This window comes from Phaethon aethereus (assembly GCF_964289735.1).
Source record: "Phaethon aethereus genome assembly, chromosome: 2".
Lineage (NCBI taxonomy): Eukaryota > Metazoa > Chordata > Aves > Phaethontiformes > Phaethontidae > Phaethon > Phaethon aethereus.
Window position 1 is genome coordinate 163,902,650 of NC_138582.1, and position 23,590 is coordinate 163,926,239.

General features: G+C 41.6%; 1 protein-coding gene across 3 annotated transcripts in view; it reads right to left on the reverse strand.

Annotated features, from left to right (window-relative positions):
* Nucleotides 1-19,229, reverse strand: part of ACTR3B (actin related protein 3B) — a gene marked incomplete at both ends in the record, with an annotated part of 29,516 nt that extends 10,287 nt beyond the window's left edge. For all 3 annotated transcript variants that reach the window (XM_082014731.1, XM_082014730.1, XM_082014729.1), the window contains 8 exons: nt 2,274-2,447; nt 3,047-3,190; nt 4,266-4,373; nt 4,529-4,624; nt 5,019-5,129; nt 8,047-8,171; nt 11,002-11,057; nt 19,186-19,229. In XM_082014731.1, coding sequence (XP_081870857.1) covers nt 2,274-2,447; nt 3,047-3,190; nt 4,266-4,373; nt 4,529-4,624; nt 5,019-5,129; nt 8,047-8,171; nt 11,002-11,057; nt 19,186-19,229 — 858 coding nt within the window. The remainder of the gene's footprint in view (nt 1-2,273; nt 2,448-3,046; nt 3,191-4,265; nt 4,374-4,528; nt 4,625-5,018; nt 5,130-8,046; nt 8,172-11,001; nt 11,058-19,185) is intronic.
* Between the last annotated feature and the right edge of the window lie 4,361 nt (nt 19,230-23,590).

The following is a 23,590-nucleotide window of genomic DNA, read 5'->3' on the forward strand; positions in this document are numbered from 1 at the left end:
TAAGTGAAATCAAAAATATCAGTGTGAAAATCTGACTGTTCCCCTGTAAAGAATTTTCAACGCTACCGAAATACTTATGTTAAATTCCCACCAAAAAGTCAGATTTTTTTTGCAAGCACAAAAATCTCTAATATTCAAAAAGGCATAAATACTCCAAGGTCTTGAGTAGAAATCCCCATCAGTGCAAACATCAATACAGTGCTAATGTAAATTTCTGCATTTATAAGTACTAGAGAGTCTGAGTTGCTAATGCTAGAAAACATTCTTGGACTAGTGGCAATTTTCCACTTAAAACTTAACACGAGCTTTAAAAGAAAGAACAGTTCATAGCCCAGGTTTTGCCCTTTCAGAGATTAAACTTTGAGACATTAAATGAATTATTGATACATAATAATATATTATTATAGATAAATTATCATATAACTTTAAAACTTTCCCGAAGGTATAGACACTATTTGGGATTTACATCCTGAACACGATGAAGTACCTGACTGGATGAACAACAAAAGCCAAGACACAACAAGTATACATTGAACTGAAAGAGAAATTAGCAAAGGAAGTTGGCTTGGAGATCAGGAGCCATAAGAACAATGTGAAAAATCCCCAAGAATTCAAGCTAATTTCCATAGTAAGAATTAATCATGCAAGAAGTTAAAACATGAAGCCACATAAATTAAAAGAGAAGAAAAAAGCAGTGTTGCTTCACACAGAGAGTTCTCATTTAAATGAGCTATAGCCTGAAAACTTCTCAGAAGCTTTCCACATAGATACTGATAAAACAGCAGGGCAAAAAGAGTGAGTAGAAATGACAGTTATGGCATCCAAAGCAGAGAATAACATGCTCCCAGAACAGGCACAAGAGAACTGACATGTGAAATGGCAGTCTGCTAGCAAATATCATACGGTTGGAGAACAGCAAGTAAAATACCTATTTTAAAAGTGGAGAAATAATCTGGATAACTACGAAGCCTAACTTCAAGAGGATTAAAGACTTCAAAACAAATTTTATAAACTGAAAATAGGAGAAGATTACAAGATAGCTTTACCAAAGGCAGCTTTTACCTAGCTAACTTGATACCCTTTAAAGTGAGGAGTTAAAGTCCAGCAAGAAATTCTCTTTGGATGCAGTACATATCATCTAGTGCATTTTTCTTGTCTAGAAAGTCAGTTCAGTTTTTGGTTGTTTTTTGTTTGTTTCAATACAGAGCCAAGAAACTATCAAGAAATTAAGAAAATGGAATTATCCTTTATGCTGTTCCTAACAGTCTTTGAAGAGACTATGGAAAGAGGAGCTATTGAAACGATGTCTGACATGGGATTCAATGCCTCTCTGTAAGTCCACATGGGTAAACAGCAGGGAGGACAAACTATTCAGCACAGAGGTTTAATGTTGGCTACAAGCTGACCACAAAGAGGTTAAGGCTGGAATTTAGACAAAAGGTGAGAGAACGGGGGGTTCTGGGGCAGGGGGGGTGGTGTTAATATTATTCTGATAGGAGGAGGGTAGACAAAGGGAAGCTTCACCAGTGTTAACGTGGATCTTGTTTAAATTTTTTAATAGTATTACAGGTTATGGGTGCCTGCAATAAACTCAATAAGAGTATGCAGGAATGGAGAGGACTCCTCTGCTATGCTGTAACATATTAAAACTTGACTCTTTCCTCTCCCACAACATGCTGACGCTCACTCAAACTGATCTACCAAAACCCAGACAGACTAGGTATGGGAATGTTTCCCAGAATTGTACACGTTACTTACGACCCCACCAACAGAGACTTCAATGGACTTCCCTCAGGGACAACCTTAGCATCCATGCTTTATAAATTGACTCAGTATCAAGAGACAGTGTCCAAGAGTTAGAACATTATCAGTGCAAGCTAGCATGCAGAGTAGTGCCCAAAGGGACCGGCGACATAATCAAACACACAGCGGAAAGGCACGCTGGTTTGACCCCATGCTGAGAGAAAGGGAGGAAGTACGATCTAAAATCTGTACGTTCAAACAACTTCTTCCCAGTTACGCTCGCCTTCAAAGCAGCACGATAAGGTGTTTTTAATGTCACACGGGACGTCAGAGCAGTAACGCCACGCCGCGCCGCCGATTCCCCGCGCGGCAGCGAGCCGAGGGCGCAGGCCCGCGCAGCCGCCTGAGCGGCCTCTTCCAGCCGCGCGAGGGCGCGCTGGCACCAGAAGTGGCCGCGCCGCCCTCCCCCCACCCTTCACGCGCACCGCAACGCCTCCGCTAACTTCGCTGCTGCTGGTCCCCGTTCTTACCTCAGGATGAAAGAAAATTTCAGGTCCAAGGAACCTTTCGTAACCGACATCTATAACAAACTTGGTTTTGTTGATGGCGTTGATGCCAGTATACTGTTTGATCCATTTTCGAGGATCTCCGTCGTACTTGGCAAATTCTTTCACGATGTCAGGGCAAATGTAACAGTATTTCTCCTGTTCAGAAACACCATGCATCAAAAATTGCCGAAATAATTATTCCATCATTGAACTAAAGTCTAACACAATCAGAAAACAAAAATAAGTGAGCATTCTTACAGGTGTTCTCACCCAAATGGCTACTGAAGACTCAACCCTACAAGACAATGCACATGGCCTACTCGTTTCGGTACAATTGCACGCTGGCTCAGCTAGATTAGCCTCTCAAAACAAAAACGTCACAACCATGAGGTCAGTGACGATAAAGAAGTTCAATGGCAAGCCTTCATTGCAAGATCAGACCCACACAATCACGCTACTGACATTACATACGTTCATTTTTTATTAAATTAAAAAGCAAACGTTAAACAAATTTAAAGCTTAAAATGCCAATTTAATCTGCAGAACATATTCACTCCAAACAGTCTAGCACGAAGGTTTTCTTCCTCTTTCTCCTTCCCCCGCACTTGACTGGATAAATCACCAGAAGCTTGCGTAATTACAATATACTGCCTACATCTGCATTTTTAAGAGAGCTGCTGGCAACTTGTTAAAGCCAAAAAATTAGCTCAGAGAGTTTTATTTAAGTATTTATTAAGAGATAAAGAAGGGTGTACCTTTATGGCTTTTGCTGTCTCCAGAGATTGTTCAGGAGGAATTCCCACCTCCCTTTCCCTTAGGAGCTGTTGAATAAAGTAAGTAATATCTCTACCTGCAATAGGAATATGTTTGATGCAACTTCCAATTACATAGCCTTCTGCCTGCGCAGGAGGAGAGGAAAAAAATATTAAGGGAAAAACCTACTGTGTATATTAATAATTAACAGCAAAACTAACATCCGTTTTTATAACACTTTGTTTTGATTTTTAACTAAAAGTACTATCTTGACACTGTAAAATGAGTATAAAAGTGTGCAACACACTGCAAAGTGGATGTTATTTTTACTTAAGACCCCGATTACCACATATAAACAGATATTGATTATCTAATAGATACACAACTGACAGACAAAAATCTTGCACACATTAGAAGACAATCTAATCAGACATTTCCTCTTAGGCATGATCTGAAAAGAAAACATAATATAAATAGGCCACTCATGTCCTGTTTGAAAGTGAAAAATTAATATAAATGAAAATACTGAGAAGATCAGGTCAATACCAAAACACAAGATGAAGTTAAAGGGAATCAAATTTTCATTCCAAAATAACTGATCATTCAAGCATACTGTATGTTTCTGAAATACACAAAATGATATCAACAGATGTCAGTATGCACCGATAATTCTGTATTTTTAACATCCTAACATAATTAAGCTGTATGAGATTGACCATTTATATGATTATGCATTTATACAAGCTTGTAGCTGTTTCACAGAGTTCGCTAACTTCTAAAATACAATAAAATAATATAAAAAACACATGTTATCAGCTATATTAAACAATCAAAATACAGGACATCAACAAAGTTAGGTCATTTCTTGTCAGACGTTGGTGGCATGCAGGAGATCCAAAGCTGTGATAAGCATTAAACAGAACTGAGGCATCACAGTAACAGAAGACAGGGGTTTACATAGAAATAGCCTTTAAAAAATGGTCTGACAATTCCTTACTGTGACCCTCCGATGGTCTGCAAGCTAAATTATCTGAACTTAGTTATGCAATTAATAAAATACTTATCAAAACAATCAAAAGGGAGGAAAAATCCCAAACAACCAAGCAACACTAAAAAGTTAAAAATAATGTTTCATTTGACACTTCTTATTTAAACCTCTAGTAAACAAACCCTGCACTTGTCCAAACCACCGATGATTTCAAATTGCATCCTGACACATACCACAGGAATTACGTGGGTCACTCCATCACCACTATCGATGACAATTCCAGTCAAAGTTCGTTCTCCAACCTGCCGTGACGTCCAAGAGGCAGCTAAGGCCAGCACTGCCTATATGAGAAAGAGTTTATATTTAGAAGCAGGCACAGTGTGCTAATTTATAATCTCAGAAAATACTGTTTCAAACATTTTAGACCTGTGCATGCAGAAGACTGTACATACTGCAGCTACATTGTACTTTAGAAGTATATATTCACTTTGATCACCTGAACAGCAATGTAAAGTCCTGGTATGTTAAATGATTCAAACATGATTTCTGCAAGATACTCTCTGTTTTCAGGTGTGTTCAGCGGAGGCTCTGTCTGCAAAAAAGAGTTTTGAAAAAGCACCTCAATAGAGTCATAACAGTTCATGCACTGATTAGCTTGGTATTGTAATCAAACTTATAAAATTCTCAGTGCACTCAAAATAGAAAATATCAAAGAGAAACTCGTTTAAATAAAGTGATTGAAGCTTTTCAAAAACAAAATCCAACCTGCAGTAGCCAGCATCACAAAATGAACTGAATTTAATTATAATGAAGCTTTATAGATTACCTTCCTCCTCCCTCTCCTGCCTACCCCCTCCCCCTGCCGGTTGCTGAAGAAATAAAAGACATATATAGAGAAAAATCCTCCAGCAGAGCTACTTATGCTTGGAACATTATTTAGTTTTTCTCTAACAGAAATATTTTCTTGCCTAGTCTCATTAACTCACCATCAAAAAATAGTGATCCTCAGGTTCAGCTCGTAGGTATTTAAAGATGACCTGCTCCATGAATCTCTCCATGAGGTCCCAGTCTTCAACAATACCATGTCGTATAGGCCACTGAAGCAAGAAAACTTGTCAACATACAAGGAAAAACAAGCACAGAAATAGGAACAGCCTAAGTCCCCAAACCCTTACATCTTCTGCAACAACGAAAATACCTCATCTCATGGTTACCTTATCAAATCCTACATTCTAATTTAACTTCAAATAGTGCCTTTAAATTTATCTGCTGCTCCCAGGTACTTCAAATTGTGATTCTATCTTAGAACCACAGAATCCTTGCGTTGAAAGGGACCTTTAAAGGTCATCTAGTTCAAGACCCCTGCAAACAAGCCAGGATATCTTCAACTAGATCAACTTGCTCAGAGGCCAGTCCAACCTCACCTTAAATGTTTTCAGGGGTGGGGCACCTTCGGGCAACCTCTTCCAGTGTTTCACCACCCTCATGGTGAAAAATTTCTTCCTTATATCTAGTCTAAACCTACCCTCTCTCAGTTTAAAACCACTACCCCTTTTCCTATCGCTACAGGCTCTGCTAAAAAGTCGGTCTCCATCTTTCTTATAAGCCTCCTTTAAGTACTGGAAGGCTGCAAGAAGGTATCCGCGGAACCTCCTCCAGGCTGAACAACCCCAACTCCCTCAGCCTGTCCTCATAGCAGAGGTGTTCCATCCCTCTGAGCATTTTTGTGGCCCTCCTCTGGACCTTCTCCAACAGGCCCATATCTTTCCTGTGCTGAGGGCTCCAAAGCTGGACACAGGACTGCAGGTGGGGTCTCACCAGAGTGGAGTAGAAGGGCAGAACCAGGTCCCTCAACCTGCTGGCCACGCTGCTTTGGATGCGGCCCAGGATACAGTTGGCGTTCTGGGCTGCAAACACACATTGCCGGCTCATGCCCAGCTTCTCATCCACCAGGACCCCCAAGTCTTTCTCAGCAGGACTGCTCTCGATCCCTTCATCCCCCCAGTCTGTATTGATATCAGGGGTTGCCCCGACCCAGGTGCAGGACCCTGCATTTGGCCTTGTTGAACCTCATAAGGTTCACATGAGTCCATTCCTCGAGCTTGTCCTGGTCCTTCTGGATGGCATCCTGTCCCTCAGGCGTGTCAACCGTACCACTCAGCTTGAGTCATCTGCAAACTTGCTGAGGGTGCACTCGATCCCACTGTCTATGTCACTGATGAAGATTAATTAAAGACTGGTCCCAATATGGACCCCTGAGGAACACCACTCATCACCGACCTCCATCTGGACATTGAGCCGTTGACCACTACACTCTGGATGCGACCACCCAAATAATTCCTCATCCACCGAAGAGTCCACCCATCAAATCCATCTCTGTCCAATTTAGAGAGAAGGATGTTGTGGGGGACTGTGTCAAAAGCCTTACACAAGTCCAGACAGACAACATCTGTAGCTCTTCCCTTATCCACTGATGTGGTCACTCCATCATAGAAGGCTACTAGGTTGGTCAGGCAGGACTTGCCCTTGGTGAAGCCATGCTGGCTGTCTCGAATCACCTCCCTGCCCTTCATGTGCCTTAGCACAGCTTCTAGGAGGATTTGTTCCACGATCTTCCCAGGCACAGAGGTAAGGCTGACAGGTCAGTAGTTCCCAGGGACCTCCCTGCTACCCTTTTTAAAAATGTATGCAATGTTTCCCTTTTTCCAGTCTCCAGGGACTTCACCTGACTGCCAGGACTTTTCAAATAGCATGGAGAGTGGCTTGGCAACTACATCAGCCAATTCCCTCAGGACTCTGGGATGCATCTCATCAGGTCCCACAGACTTGTGCATGTTCAGGTTCCTCAGGTCACCCCAAACCTGATCTTCTCTTATAGTGGGAGGGACTTTGCTCCTCCAGTCCCGGTCTTGCAGGCCATCCACTTGGGAGGTGTGGGAAGAGACACTGAGGCAAAGAAGTCATTGAGTATCTCAGCCTACTCCTCATCCATTGTGACCAGTCTGACAGTCTTGCTCATTGAAGGGGGGATACGCTTTCTTTCACCTTCCTTTTCTGGCTGACATACCTGTAGAAGCCCTTCTTATTATTCTTTGCACCCCTTACCAAGTTCAGCTCCAGCCATGGCTTGGCCCTCCTGACCTCATCCCTACACAACCGGGCAGCATCCCTGTGCTCATTCCAGGATCCCTGTCCCTGTTTCCACCGCCTGTGCATTTCCTTCTTGCCCTTTAGTTTGACCAGCAGGACTAGAAGCCAGAATACAGACTTTATTCCTAATACCACTATTGTTCTATTGCAGCACTGTGTTTTACCTCTTTTTGTATAAATTTTATCATTTATAAAGTTAAGAATCACACTGGGCTTCAATATACCTTCGGATCTATAAAAAGAAATAAAGATCATATAGGCTATATATTTTTCAACAAAAATTCTGGCAGGGATGATGTTTACATTTTGTTCAATGTTAAGAACACAGCTGACATTTAAGTAATACAGTAGGATGTATAAAATGTGATTTTTTTTCCACATAATTCATAAGCTGGTAACATTTTGTAAGTACAAGAAGTCCTTTACTAGGGTATGGAAAATATGATTCACAGAAAAGCTGCATTGAAAACAGCCCTCCACAAAACAATTGTGACATTCCCTGAAGCAAAAGTATACAAAACATTCCCTAGTTCATATGCCATGTTAAGAGGAATCACTTTCAGCACAATATTCAGTGTTTATGACTATTTTAATAGCTAATAATTTTGAAAACTGAACAGCTGCACTGTATCAATAGATATTTATGCAAGGGTTCAAGCACCAATCACACAGGACAGCATTAGTAAAATGGACATTTAAAAAAAGGTAAAGCCATGAACCAAATCATGCAGTTTTTAAAAAGCAGCAGAAATACTTTACAAAAAAGTAAATGTGTGTTTTAAATGGCTATCAAAAAGTCCTAGAACATTATATAATAAGAATGTGAAACTTTGGAAAGACATCTTAAAAATACTCAGTGCTTACCTTTGTAGCATAGGTAGGTTTATCTATGGCTTCGTCTCCTATGAAAAAGTCCAAATCATCAACGCCTTTCATTACTCTCCTCTGAGCCTGGTCACCTACTTTGGCTGATTCTCGGATTGCAATGCCTTAAAATAAAACCCAAACAAAAGAAACCAAGATTAAAACGCTAAATACCAAGTAATGAACATCTATTTACTGAAGAATTATTTTTCAGAAATAAAAATGGGGATATAGAAAGCATAGTTTCCAGAATGTAGAAATTATGTAAGCAATCTATTGACAAGCCAATATAGCAGAGCTCCTTCTCACTCCATCACAGAATTCTGTTCACCCATCTCTCATTAATCTAAATAACAACTCAGAGAAAAATCACAGAATCACAGAATGGTAGGGGTTGGAAGGGACCTCTGAAGATTGTCTGGTCCAACCCCCCCTGCCAAGGCAGGGTCACCTAGGGCAGGTTGCACAGGAACGCGTCTAGTCAGGTTTTGAAGGTCTCCAGAGAAGGAAACTCCACCACCTCTCTGGGCAGCCTGTTCCAGTGCGCCGTCACCCTCACAGTAAAGAAGTTTTTCCTCATGTTGAGGTGGAACTTCCTGTGCTTCAGTTTATGCCCTTTGCCCCTCATCCTGTCACTGGGCACCACTGAAAAGAGACTTGCTCCATCCTCCTGACATCCACCCTTCAGGTATTTATAGACATTGATAAGGTCCCCTCTCAGCCTTCTCTTCTCCAGACTAAAGAGTCCCAGGTCTCTCAGCCTTTCCTCATACGAGAGATGTTCCAGTCCCTTCATCATCCTCGTAGCCCTCTGTTGGACTCTCTCCAAAAGTTCCCCATCTCTCTTGAACTGGGGGGCCCAGAACTGGACACAATACTCCAGATGAGACCTCACCAGTGCAGAGTAGAGGCGGAGGATAACCTCTCTCAACCTGCTGGTCACACCCTTCTTAACACACCCCAGGATACCACTGGCCCTCTATGGCCACCAGGGCACATTGCTGTCCCATGGATAACTTACTGTCTACCAGGACTCCAAGGTCCTTCTCCATGAAGCTGCTTTCCAGCAGGTCAACCCCTACCCTGTACTGGTGCATGAGGTTGTCCCTCCCCAGGTGCAGAACTCTACACTTGTCCTTGTTAAATTTCATGAGGTTCCCCTCCGCCCAACTCTCCAGTCTGTCCAGATCCCATTGAATGGCAGCACAGCCTCCTGGTGTATCAGCCACTCCTCACAGTTTTGTATCATCAGCAAACTTGCTGAGGGTACATTCCAACCCTTCATCTAGGTCATTGACGAAGATGTTGAACAAAATCGGATCTTGAAAGTCTACAAAATCTTAAAAGTCTTAACAGAATACTGTTACAGACTACATCAGTCACTACACCTGCACAAGTGCAGCATTCCACTGGAGGTACTCTTTAAGCCAATACGCAACATGATTTTCCAAGTTTCAACTCTAGAATTCAGAGAAAGAGCAGAGAAGGAGAAGAAAATAAGCTATGTACTTCAGAAATAAGTATTGGAGTCATTATCCCAGCCGGCAAGGAGAAGGAAGGGGGGTGGGGAAAAAAATCAATTTGCAGTGCTACAGAGAAATCTTTGGAGACACTAATGCTTCCCATTAGCAGGCTGCAACTACCACTAAAATTATTAGATGATGGCTGCTATACACAAGATGATGAGACAGCAAAAAAACAAATCTGGGGCAAGTTATAAATAAAAATGGAACAAAGTACTTTTAAAACATAACCTTATTTATATACATTTTTAATACATCATAATCAGCATCTAAATAACATACAGAAGAAAAAGCAGAGTAGACAGGCATCATCCCCAAAGGCACCAAGTACTATCAGCACCAAAAATTACTGACAGGCAAACAATTCTTTTGGAAACACATCTAAGGCCCAACAAGTTTATAGTTTTATAAAACAGGATTTATAACAAATTCACAGGAAACTCCTGCTCTCCCACTTCTTTAAGATGCCATTTAAACCTTTACCAGTGGTTTAGGTTTGAATTTTTTTTTTTTAAACAATGCTTGAAAGAGTAAAACTATAACCAGTACTGCAGCTACATCTGGTAAAGAACATGTGCTCCACCAACTCTTCGGCCCCTGATTACCTTTATTATTTCCTTATTTTTATACCTTCTGCTCTGAGCAGCTACATGGCAGCCTAGATGCATTAGTAAGCAGTTAACTGACAAAGTTCCCAAAGAGTAAAAGGCAGTGTTTAACATAAGTGGAGATAACCATGAGATAAATAGATGCCATTATACATGTAAATATGTAGTCAGTGCTACTATTTGCAAATATATATAGCATTTGAGACAAACTATTAAGACAACAATTAGAATCAAGAACACCAGAAAGGTACAGCATTTCAAACAAGTTTAGCATACAAAAATAATCTCCTCAACAAAAACATGTTAAATGGGCAAAACCATTTCAGTTGGTAAACATACACCCAAAAAGAACATTTTCTAATTGGAACAACTTTTTTGAATATTAAACTGTCTACAGGCCCAGACAATGTAAATAAGGCACACACCACCTGCACTTTAGTACTTAATTTGATTGGAAGCCTTCCCCAGATTATCCGGGCAGTAACCATGGTGTCAGGTAGACAGGAGGTAAATTGCATTCTGTCTACTCAAGAGCCCTGACAGAAAAATAATGGAGATAAAAAGGAAATTGGACTAGAGTTCTCTTCATCTTTGTCATAGCAACCAAGAGTTGATTTAATGAGCAACAGTCCTAGCTAACTGCAAACAAAGAGTTCTGTTTAGCTGCACTCTAGCCAAAGATGCTAACGCAATGAATATCTCTTCCCAGATGGACAAGAGACTACGAAGGCTGAGGCGGGAGTTGGAAAGCACGTCCATTTACTCACAAAACTGCTCAGTGATAGTGGTGTATATGAGAATTGGAGGGACAAAAAATTACTCACATGACGGGATAATGAACTGAGGTTCCGTATTTCCTGCATAGCCAAGTTTCGTATACCTAGAAAAAGAATGATCATGAGGTCATTAGATGCACTTAGATGTAAAAAAAAAAAAAACCCAACAAACCAAAACAACAAACCTTTCAATTCAGTACACTTCTTAAACTGAAGGCCAAACAATCGCACACCACATCTAGATTTTCTAGGTGATGCTTTCAACTGTCATCCTGCTGAGAAGAAAACTCAGAAGTGGTAAATATTTTAGGTGTTATTTATTTGTCAGACACCTTCAGCTTACAAATTTTGGTAGCGGTTTTCTCTGAACTATGAAATCTGAAAACTCAGCTCTTGCTTCTCCATTTTCTTGACCAGCTATGATATAAGATGGGCAGGCCACATTCTACCCTTTGGTAAAGAAAGCGCTGTGCAGATCTTATCTTTGGTCATGGTAGCTTTCTGAAAGGTATCATTAGACTTTGCATATTTAATATTTTCACACACAGGAAAAAAAAAAACAGTAGCGTGTCTTAAGTACAAACCACAGTTCACAAGTCTAGTTGCAATCCTGATACAATTCCCTTTCATGCCTTGCAGAAAACACTCTGTCACAGACATAGTACCTGTGTGCTGTGTGTAGTAACATACACATACTACACCAAAGTAAGTCTGCATTGATAAAATGCTTTAGAAATAGGCAGCAGATGATGTGAAGCATTGTCCGTCCCTTTCAATATCCATATAATGTCTATTTTAACAAGTAAAGGATCAAAAGAAAAAAGAAACTGGTAACTTGGGGATGAAAAAAAACAAAAAGTATTTTCACCCAAAACATAAAATTTCTGCATGGTGTAACTGGCTGTAAGTTACTTCAGGTCTATAGCAACTAAAAATAATTAACATCCCAGACTATGGAAAACAGCTCTAATTCCTCCAGGATGGGGGGAGATGACACTGAAAAGCAGTTTCCCAAAGAAAGGAAAAAACCCAACAAAATTAATTGAATAGTTGCAGAGACTGAAGTCTTTCTCTAACATTGTTATTAGGTTGGAATAGGAGCATGATTTGAGGGAAACTAGCATTATTCATATCCATTTTTACCATGAAAACCTAACACCATGGCATTCTTAAATTAGATTAGTCACAAACTAGGTCCTAAAGTGACTCTAGGGTCTTTATCTACAGCCTGCTCTCAATATTTCCAAACAATATTATGCCATCGATAAAGTAGAGGGTTGCTTCTTCATTAACAGCTTAAACAGTGAGTTCCCCTTTACGGAGTATTTGGTACAAAACCACTCATGAAGAGTCAGTTTTCTTAGATACAGGAATTAAATCAAAACTGAATTAGCAATGACCTTCGAATTTAAATGTTATTTTTTCAACATCTCTTCAAAGCTATAGCTTCAATATACTTCAAATAATAGTTAAAAAAGCTGTTTTCCCCAAGGCTAAAAAGACAAGGACTGTGTTTTGGGGGCAAGGGTTTGTTGGATTTTTAATCATCATTATATAGGCATATGCTTTCAGTCTAATCCAAAATGTTTATGCACACTTTCTGTGCCTCTCAAAAAATACAATCTGGACATTAGACTGATTTGTGAAGAAGGCCATTATTAGTAAGAATTCTTTTTATGATGATTATTGCATAGCTTCTTCACATTTTAGAATGAGGCCTACCTAGGGAATTTTGTTAAAACATAGCAAGCAACAACTGGAGTTACACTGGGATTTAAGACGCATTACAGGATACTTCCGCTTTGTTTCTCTCTCTGAAACGGGTTTTGCTCAAATGCACATAGTGAGGACAAAAGAAACCGGTTATGGATTGAAGAGACCTAGCTCTAAGACTTAGAAATGGCAATCAGGAAGAAACCTCATGCAAACAGCCCTTCAAGCCCCAGTAACAAAAAACAAAGTCAATATATACGTATATACACATATACTTAAGCATGTGAACATGTACATATACTTTTTATACATTTATATATGTGTGCATATAAAAAAAAAAATATATATATAAATTAAAGGTTCCTGTAACATAACCAGAACTCGTTTCTTAAACTAAACTCTGGCTGAGAGGCGAGTTCAGTTTGCCATCTTTTCCCTCTCTACATACATGCTAAACTTACATCCATTCACAGCCTTAAAAAGAAAACATCCTCTAAAAGTCAACTTGGGCTATCAGTCTGCAATAGCTTTACTTTCTCTCTCAAGTAGGGATCAGATCCCCCTACTGCAATAACTTATAAACTTACCAAAAGCATATAGCTCAATATTTTACTAATTTATTTTTTCACTAGCTGAATTAATCCCACTTAAGACTATGAGATAAGCTTATTTCTCAGTATCAGTGAAAAATAGTACTTTTCAAAGAACACACCTTACAAAAGATAACATCTGTGAAGATTTTTTTTGCATGCCATTAACCCATGAAGGATTAATACTAGAATTACAAGAATAACTAAATTGTCAGTTCAACGTTGAAGCAAGGAAGTGGAAAAAACAAAATGCTGTTAAAAAAAAAGATCTATTTGGGATCAAAAAGAGACAGACTTGAACAAGTGGCTATACTTCAGGTGTTTTGACAAAACAAGATGGAAGGGAAACTCAAACTACTCTCAAAAACACTGAGGAAGAGAAGGAAAAGAGACGATGCAGTTGTACTGCCCTTTGTTATCCAGTAGCCTAGTCACTCAGGACATGGCAGACTTGGTCCCAGATTTTTCTTCTGCCCAGCAGGACCCGAACACGTTCTTTCCAGAGCCATACCCAAGAGTACATTAAAGTGTTTGGGTGACCCACTTCCAGGACCTCCTACAGACACTGTTCCCTTTTATACAAGATATTTAAATATTCATTGACCTGAAAGGCTCTGGACTTAAACAGTTAGAGAGGTTACCTGGTCTCCAGTCCCTTCTCCAATGAATATTTAAGCATCTAAAACATGGTTTTCCTTCTCCTGGGTTACAGCCTAGCAGACTGATGGTAATGCAACGTCTTGTGATCTGTAAATTACAGAGACAGCTGTAGGGAACACATAGATGATCAGTATTCCAACTTAATGTCATTAAAAGTAACAGATTTATTGCCAGTGAGATAGAAAGCTACTGGAAACTCTCCAAAATATAGGGTACTGGAGACTGCATGAAAGATTAGTAGAAAACCGATCCAATAGACTAAGGCTATTTTATGCAAGGGGATTTGAAGGGACTACTCATTTTTAAAAAAAAAAATCATCTGAAAATTATATATTGTTGAAACAAGCAGTTTCTAAAAAATAAAGATCTTTTGTACACCCTGTTTTTCCCAGGTGATTAGTTAGTACACAAAGCAGTTTCACTGGCTTTTGCTTGAGGCATGGCAAGCCCTAACCCCCTTCTTTTCTGAAGTCCTACCATGAAAAAAAATGGAAAAACTTACATAGAAAAATTACTGCAAAGATGTACCAATAGACCAAACTTGGAAGCAGATACTGCACCCTCAACCATTTTAAAGAGCAGGGATGTATTTTGGAAAATTCTTACTAAAGCATGAGAACAACATAATTAGACATATAAAAATCACAAACTCAAGCAGCTGCTTTATCCATCTCAAAATACAGAGACATCCAATTTTTTTCTGGACAAGTATACGAAGACCAAAGTCCAGCTGTGAACATTTTAGCATTTCCTCAATTTCTGTGGCTTTTCTTGGTCAACATCTTTAAAACAATGTGTTACATCCACACACAAAAAAAAAAGGCTCTGAAGAGATAGATACGAAGTGACTGAAAACAGCAAAATGCTTTAAGAAAGTCCTGTAAACAAACAAAAAATGAACTCTGTAAAGAGAACGCTGACAGCTAAGATGCTAAATAACTAACACTTATTACTGCCAGAACACCTGTGATGCCATGCTGCCATGAACAGACTGTATTATCATTATTACAAATCTGCCCGAGAAACTCACAACACAAGGTCTTCATACAGACATGGAAAGGCACTTTCATGGATGTGATGAAGGAATGGGAAGGAAGAAAGAAGGGATGGAGGAAATCTCAAACAGAAAAAAAATCTATTATGTCTGCTCTATCTACCCAAGAGCACCAGCAGCCACTATAGCAATAAAGAGTATGTTAGAGCCACTGCTTTTTTTTTTTTTTTTGGAAAGTCTAGCACTTTACAGGAACCAAGCCTGTGATTATAAACAACAGTTAGTTAACCCAGGTTCCTTAGACCCAGAACAGCAATTACAGTAATGCCTGTTCACAAGTCTCACATGTAAAAAGTAGAGGTAATACTTGGCTAAAGCAACTCATTTAGCATCAGAAATATACTGAGGGAGAAAATGTACCATGTTCTGAGGTTCCAGCTATCTTTAATAGCCCAACAATAACAACAAACACCCGAAGATTCCAGTTTTAAGTCAAGCCCAGCTCACTTGTCCCAGAAATCAAGCATTTAACTCTATGCTCATCCGTAAGGCTTTGCCGAATTTTTCTTTACTAAAAGAAAAATGGAGTGATTTCAATAAAGCACATCCAAAAGAGAAGTATTCCTCGGTGCCTGCACACACACACTGAAGAGATGTAGTTTAAGACATCTTTGTTTTGCACACCCACCTACTAGTGTTCTGATGTCCCACAGCTAAATGCCAGTTAATAAAACTGGTTATGAAGTTTAAAGCTACTTAAAATAGCAACACCAAAAAGGCCTAGTAGTCCTAAGAAACTAAAAATAGCAGGCCCTTCTCCACAAAAAGACTGATAGCAATGTGTAAACCAATCACGAGGAAAACCTCATGCAAAGAAAATTAAGATGTCCTATTTCAATTTTGATGCACTACAAGTCATTTGCAAATATTAATGGAAAGATAATAGGAAATTATTACATTTTCTGCAAAATTTATGAGTAAAGATTGAACAGTTTATGCCAAAGAAAGTTCAAGTCATCCATCCAATAGAGAAAAGGAATGTTATCCTGTCCTGCAATGGACAATATGTTTCTTGCTGAAGGTTTGTACCTATTTTCTATACACTTGTTGCTTCTTTTTTGAGAAATTCCAGTATTTTACAGGGCTGAGGCTTATGGCTGCAAACAACAGTAAATTAAACCAGGCTCCTTACACACAAAAACAACAACAACAACCAGCGTCTTTTCACAAACTTCTTAAATCCCCTTACACGAGAAGAAGACGGATTAATGCCTGGACAAAGCACCTCATTCAGTATCAGAGATGTAAGTAGAAAAGTGTATTTTATATACATAATGTTCCACAGCACATGTCTGCATATACCTCTTTCTTTCTGCTATTCTTTTCCAAGTTTTTCATCTGAAAGCCCTTTTGTGAATAATTTGAATGAATTGTTTGAAGTTTGTAACCCAAAGTACATTCATGCTCACAATAAAAAGGTTTTCACAGCCCACACACAGGAAAATTCCAGAGATTGAGCATCAATGAGTCAAGCTACTTCAACTGGCTGCTTTGGTTCAGGCTCTATTTCTTCCTGAATTCTGCAAAATAACTTATTTCGAATTCAATAATCTCATTGCTGAAAAGTCTTCCACATGTCAGTGCCCTGTGGTGAAGGCAAGCAGAATTCCCACCAGCAGAGACACCATGTTGTCTCATATGAATTAAGATCATTTGGAGGCTTGGAAACGTGAAGTCACATCATCTGCGGACTATCCGAACCCTTCCTGAAACAAACTGATATACACATCCCCATACAAAAATTCCGCCACTTTTTCCCATGAAAGCACTAAATAGATTTTAGAATTTCTACTTAAATTATTATTTCTCTGAAAGGACATAATAAGCCATTTTCTGTCCTGATTTATTTTGTACAACTGTTCGTCAGCAACATCTATTCCTAGTGCAACGCTGGAATCACTCCACAAACTGAGAGCAAAGGAGGTCTCCTTCAAGAGACAGACATTGCATTGAATGCATTCTCTGGATTTTGTAGTTTATACTGTGGCCTTTTTAAAGGATCCACCCAAAGCTCCCATTTCTCTCCTTCAAAAACTCTTCAAAACTGCCAAGTAATATTCCTGTAATACCAACAGTTCTGTAGAGAGCAGATATTTAAAGTATCTTCAGCAAATACATAGAAGGAAGCTGGGAAACTACCAAGGCATATCTAATGCACAGGCAAAATTACATGGAAGATGGAACCCGGCCTCTATTCTACTCTCAAAGTTTCCAGCTTAGGACTCCAGTATTCGCCACTGAGGGGAGAGAGCTGATTTCTGGTAAGACAAGGTATAAACAGAAACACGACAAGAGACTTCTAAAAGTTTTATGACAGTTCAATAAAGACGTATTTCAAAATAGGAAACGCTTTCTCAGGAGAAGGTGGTGTGACACTGCATCACTGGAAAGTGCTTCCTCTGTTTATCTAGGGGTTTGGGGTTTTGTTTGTTTGGCTTGGTTTTGGGTTTGTTTTAAGATGGTTCAGTTTTAGAAGTTTTAAAGGTAACTTTCCAAGCATTAAATAAAAGAAATCAGTGCTGCAAATTATCTGCAGAGGAAAGGTCTATTATTGCAATAAATTGATGCAATCAATGACACTGAGGCATAGCCTGACAAGTAAAGTTATTGGCTGAATAGTTACTCATGGACCAGCATCTCCTCAAAGCCATCTGTAACAGGAAAGCACAGGAAAGACATGGACTTGTTGGAGCAGGTCCAGGGGAGGCCACAGAAATCATCAGAGGGATCATGGAACACCTCTCCTGTGAGGACAGGCTGGGAGAGTTGGGGTTGTTCAGCCTGGAGAACAGAAGGCTCCAGGAAGACCTTATTGCAGCCTTCCAGTACTTAATGGGGGCTTAGAAGAAAGATAGGGACAGACATTTTAGCAGGGCCTGCTGCAATAGCACAAGGGGTAATGGTTTTAAACAAAAAGAGGGAAGACTTAGACTAGGTAAGGAAGAAATTTATCACCATGAGGGTGGTGAAACCCTGGCACAGGTTGCCCAGAGAGGTGGTAGATGCCCCAGCCCTGGAAACATTCAAGGTCAGGCTGGACGGCACTCTGAGCAACCTGATCTAGTTGAAGATGCTCATTGCAGGGGCGTTGGATGAGATAACCTTAAAGGTCCCTTCCAACCCAAACTGTTCTATGATTCTACGATAACCATTGGGCCAAAGGAAAGATAGTAGCAAGAGCACACCATATATTCAGTATCACCTTAATTACAGCTCCCTCCGACACCTCCCACTCCTGAGGCACAGCAGAACTAGTCTATCAGACAATGAATGTGTCCTCTCTAGCCACAAACAGGTAGGAAAGACTTGTTCCCAAAACACCTCCCGAGCACAACTTCTGCAATTTAGATTCATCTTAGTCCTCAAAGACTGGAGTTACAAAACTTGTGGTTTGGCTAAGACTAGATCTCACATTGGTTTGTCAAAGGTGAAGAAGGGATGAACTAAGGACCAAGAAACACCAGTAGTACTAAGACAGCCAGCTCCCAGCTCATTGCTGGCCGGAGGTAGTACCTGGAAAGGTTCAAGAAGACGTACATGCTGTCTAGAGGCACGGCCAGATGCAATCTGGCAAGGCCACTGCAGTCCCGGAGCTGTACACGAAGGAGACGCCGCAGCCCAGCAAGCACACCTCACCTGCCTCCGGAGCACAGCTGGTGCCGGTTCACAGCTCCCAGGCAAAGCGAACGTGTGTCCACTCTCTCCAGGCAGTCAATTGGAAAGAAGCTATCCCCAATTTTAGCATTTTAATTATGCAACAGTTTAAAGTCAGAGAATATGAACAAAAACTGGACCCAAGGGGCAAAAAGGGCACATGGAGACACACCATTCCCGAAGGCACACGGCCTGCCCGGGGCGCACGGCTGGGGCACGGCAGGTCTGTCCTGCTCCAAGCTCCCAACGAGGAAGAAGGGCAGGAGGAGGGTACTCAGTGGAGGGCGGTGGGCAGCAGCAGCCGCCCCAGCGGCGGAGACCCCCGGGGAAAGGGAGACCCTCCGCCCCAGGGACGACAGGCCGAGAGGAGATCGGGACACACGGCAGGAGCCCAGCCCCGTACGAGGGGAAGGGAGTCCCCACTGAGGGCCCTGGCCGGCAGCGGGAGGCGGCTGAGGGGCGCCGGCACGACAGAGACTCCCCTCCACTCCCCAGAAAGGGGACTAGCACCGCCGCCGACCGCCGTCCCCGTCCCCGTCCCCGCCCCCCCCGCGCACTCACCCAGTGCCTCCGTCTATCACGCAGGGGGGCAGGTAGCTCGCCATGCTGGGGAGCCGGCAATGCGGGCCCTACGCCACCATCCAGGCGGCCGCCGCCGGCTCCCCCGGCCCGGCCCGGCGCGGCCTCACTGCATCGGCGGCGGAGGGGCGGTGGAGCACCATGCAGCCGCCTGTCAGCGCCGCCCCCAGGGCGCATGCGCCACCCGCCGCCGCCACGTGACGCGGCCGTCCGCCCCCGTCACTCGCGGGCCGCCATCTTGGGTAAGGGCGGCGTGGGATTGCAGGCTTGGGAGGATGTTGCAGGTGGCCTCGTCCCGCTGTCATGGGCGCTGGAGGCGGGTGGAGAAGCTTGTCAGAGGCTATGTGTGTCAAGAGAGTCGTAGCTTTGTTCTGGGCTCGATGCTGTACTCGCCTTCCAGGGCTTGTGCCTGTCAGCCAGGGCTGGCCCCAGCAAAGACACACTGGCCAATATGGATTTCATCATCTTAAAAGCTTTTTTCAAGCCACAAAGGATACAGGGTGTGTTAGAGGGAAGAAAGGGTTCACCACCCCTCAGCAAACACTGCAGATGATGCTGCCAGTCAGAGCCAGACTTGGCTCACAGTTCACGTTTCAGTGAAGGTGGGGTTTGCCCCAGGAAATAAACACCAACATTGAACCAGTCAATTGTAAAAAAAACAAAGCTGTGTTTCTCTGGGCGCAGGTGGCCACACTACAGCCCACAAATCCTCTGGGTCAGCTGTAAACAGGCCCAGAATACAACGTTGTATGCTTAAAGCACTTGGGGAAAAAAAAAAATGGGCTGCAACAAACATCACCTGCAAAGTTGTTGATACCTAATTTACATACAGGATAATGATGTCTCATATGTGACTCAGCCCTGGTCATACTGCGTGTGCGTGGTAATGCCAGAAATAGACCCTCCAGATGCCTGGGCCCAGGCATGAACCACAAGAAGCAGCGTGTTTCCCATGAGGGTGTAGTTTTCTCTTGCACTCTCTCAGCTCCGCATCGCTACACCAGAAGCTCATGCAGACCGAGGGCTTGTGTAAGAAAATTAGTGAGATGTATCTTCTGATCCTCGGACCCAAGGTTGGTGTGATGGCTCTACACTGCACAGATGCCCTGGGGGGGTTGTTCAGCCATTTGCCACAAACTGAGCACACTCGCTCAACATATTTGTTAACTCCATTCCCCTCAGAGATTTTGGAAAGTACGGGGTGTGGTGGAAGGCAGCCCAATTTGTTTGTTTGGAAGGGCTCCCTTATCAGTGGGTTGAAACAGCTAGCACTCGGACTCTAATAAGTGGGCTCTCAAACTGGGGATTGAAGGCCAATAGAAATTGTCTGCCCTCTTCTTCAGGCCAGTTAAATCAAAACAGCACGTGAAAGGCACTGCTTTAACATCCAACAGATAAAAGAAAGAATATGCTTTGACTTTCCTGGCCAAAATTTTCTCTCCTCCATGCTGTTGCACAATACGCTGTGCTGGGCTCAGAGAGTATCTGCTCATATGCTATATGGGCACATGACTGTAAACTTTCTTATGATTCTCAATCACTTTTGGAATGTTTTTTTTTTAAGTTGCTAGCTGTTACAGCACAGTAGAATGCCTCACCCAGAAATAGAGGTACTGCCATAGCTCACATGCAGCCTACAGGCTCTTATGTAGACATTCAATTTGCAAACAGCTGCAGAGATTTGAAACATTTGTGCCCTTCCCTTCTCTTCTCAAGCTGTTTATCAGGGTCCCTCGGGCATTGATTACTACCCCCGTAGCTCTTCCAGCTGTTTGTGTGAGTGCTCCCTAACCCACTTCAAGCAGAATCAGCTGAGCTAGTTCAAACAGTTTAAATAGGAGCTGTGCACTCACTCAGCTGATTGTGCCTGAAGTGGGTTAGGGAGCACTCAAACAAGTTGCTTTGTTAGCAGAAGTGAGGGGAGGGGTAAAGCACAGTAACATCTTAAGCTGTTCCAGCTGGATCCAGAAGAGGACATCTGTCCATAGTCTAAGTAACAAAGAGACAAGTCCCTGGAGAACCTGGAACAACAATTCTGCCATGAAAGGATGATAACGTATAACAGCTGATGGTGTTACAGCAATGAGAAATGTGAAGACATCCATTCATCCTCGTGATATATTACAAGGTCAAGTATCTAATGATTATTTAAATTAAAATAATGGTAAGTAATTCCTCAGGTAGAAGAGGAGGGAGGAGATGCCTGATCTATACAGCTGGGTGAATGATAGATTCTTCTGATACCATCATCATGCAGCATTTGGAGGATATCATGGCCTCTCCCTCAAGACACAGTCACTGTTATTGTCATTTCATGCTTTAAGCCCACAGGGATTATTATGTCCTGCCCTCGGCACCATATAGGCCACAATAGTTAGCTGAGCTGAAGCTATACCAAAAGGGAAATGGACACCCAAGGAGTGTACGTGGTCTCAGTTTGACTATCTGCAGAGCCTGCCATGAGTTACACGACTGAAGCTGTGCTGTTTTACGCTGGTTTGACTACACCCCTTTTCACCACAGCATCCAAATGCCTTCCAGGAATGTGTTAAGTGATGTGGCTAATATCTGCCATTCTTTCATTTCAGTCTCAAAGGGAGAACTATGTAGGCAGGAGAGGATTGGTTTTTGACTTTTTATTTTAGGGATTTTATCTTAAAAGTGTTGATGCTACTGTATGTTTACAATAAAGAAGATAATCTAAAGAAGTAGAAAGTGTTGAAGTTTTGATAACCCTTTACTCCCATGAGAATTTATTTAACGCTAACAGAGCAGCCTCCAAGAAACTCCTGGATAACTTTGAGAAAGCGAGACTGCACTTAGCTGTGGCAAGTCAGTATGCGAGAAGAGGGTGCTTTTGATGCATCTGTGCTAGCTTTGTGTTATTGAGATGAAATGCATGTTGTGTTCTAGAGCATGCATCTTAAAAGCCGATAGTGTCATACCCAGATGTATTGTGTTGCTATTTCAGAGATGGGGTAATGGAAACCCAGCTTTCGTTACATGTGTAATCTGCCAGGAGGAGACAGGGGTTCCTAAACAAAATGCATGCACAAGCTTAGTGACAGCTCAGAGTCCAGGGACATCACCAAATTAATTAGCAAGTTAACCAATTGTGTTTGCATACCCTCAAAGAAATGAGACTACAAAAAAGGTTTTCTTTGTTTACATAACCTTTCCCCTGCTTGAGATCAGCTTCAGTCAGCTTTTCTTCATTGCTGAGCTGATCTGTAAAAGCACTAGGCTATCTTGGTGGTACTGATAAGACCTAAGATCTGATGAAGGACTGTACTGCTGGCACTTAGGCTCACATTGCCCGAACAACTTACCTGCAGGCCACATGTTCATGGTGAATTCTAGTTAAAGGGATAGTTGTAAGGGTATATGCTTCTATCACTCCTTATTTAGTGGACAACCTTCATGGAGGCCCCAAAAACATTCTCCTGCACCTCTGCCCCCTCACAAAGAGGTCATCGGTATCTTGAATTGAGGAACAGGAGGGTGAAGGGAGCACTATCACACATCCCCTGAAGTTCCTGTTCTGTCCAGCTATCATCCTCCAGCCAAAAAAATTTCTACTATGTATTTTTTGAAAATTACTTTCAAATCTAAAATTTCAATCTCTAGATAAGTGGCTGGTCAGCATTCTTCCTTTAAATTTTTATTCTTCGTAAGTAGTGGAGAACTGTTATCAGATCATACTCAGTGAATTACTTTTGAGTTAGATAAACTACACCCTCTGATTTTGTTCATCTGACCAGTGAAAAACAGTGCATACATGTTGGTCACAAACACGATTGACATCTCAACTTGTTTTCTAACTAGCATAAATGATGACAACATAAAAAAAAAACAATTCAGAAGCTCAGAAAGTAGCAGCACGAAAGACAGGTCTTTAATCCCTTGATCATCTCAAACATGATGCTAGGTTAAGAGCAGCTGTTAGGCGGTTGTCATCATACAATGACTAGGAAAGGTCACTAAGTACTGGTGTTCACCCACTGGCAATCAGAGAGTATTGCTCAATCACTGGAAAGTAAATTGCTGGAGACGCTAAGCTTTCCCCTTCGCTGCAGACAAAACAAAACACACAAAAAAGCAGCAATAGGAAATTCATACAGAGACATATCTGTAGAGCACACATGAACCTATAGTATATTCTTTATATCTACATGGACATGTATACGGCTATTTCTAAGACCATTCTTCAGCAGGGTACTTCAGTCCACCTGCAATTTAAAGCACGTGAATAGTCCCACTGAAAACAACAGAATTATCCATGTCCCTAAAGTTATATGTCCTTTAAATTTAAAGTCTGCAAATTGGGGCATCAAGAAGCCTTAATTCCTAGCAGACAGTTGACCTTAATATATTGTGGCAGAAAACT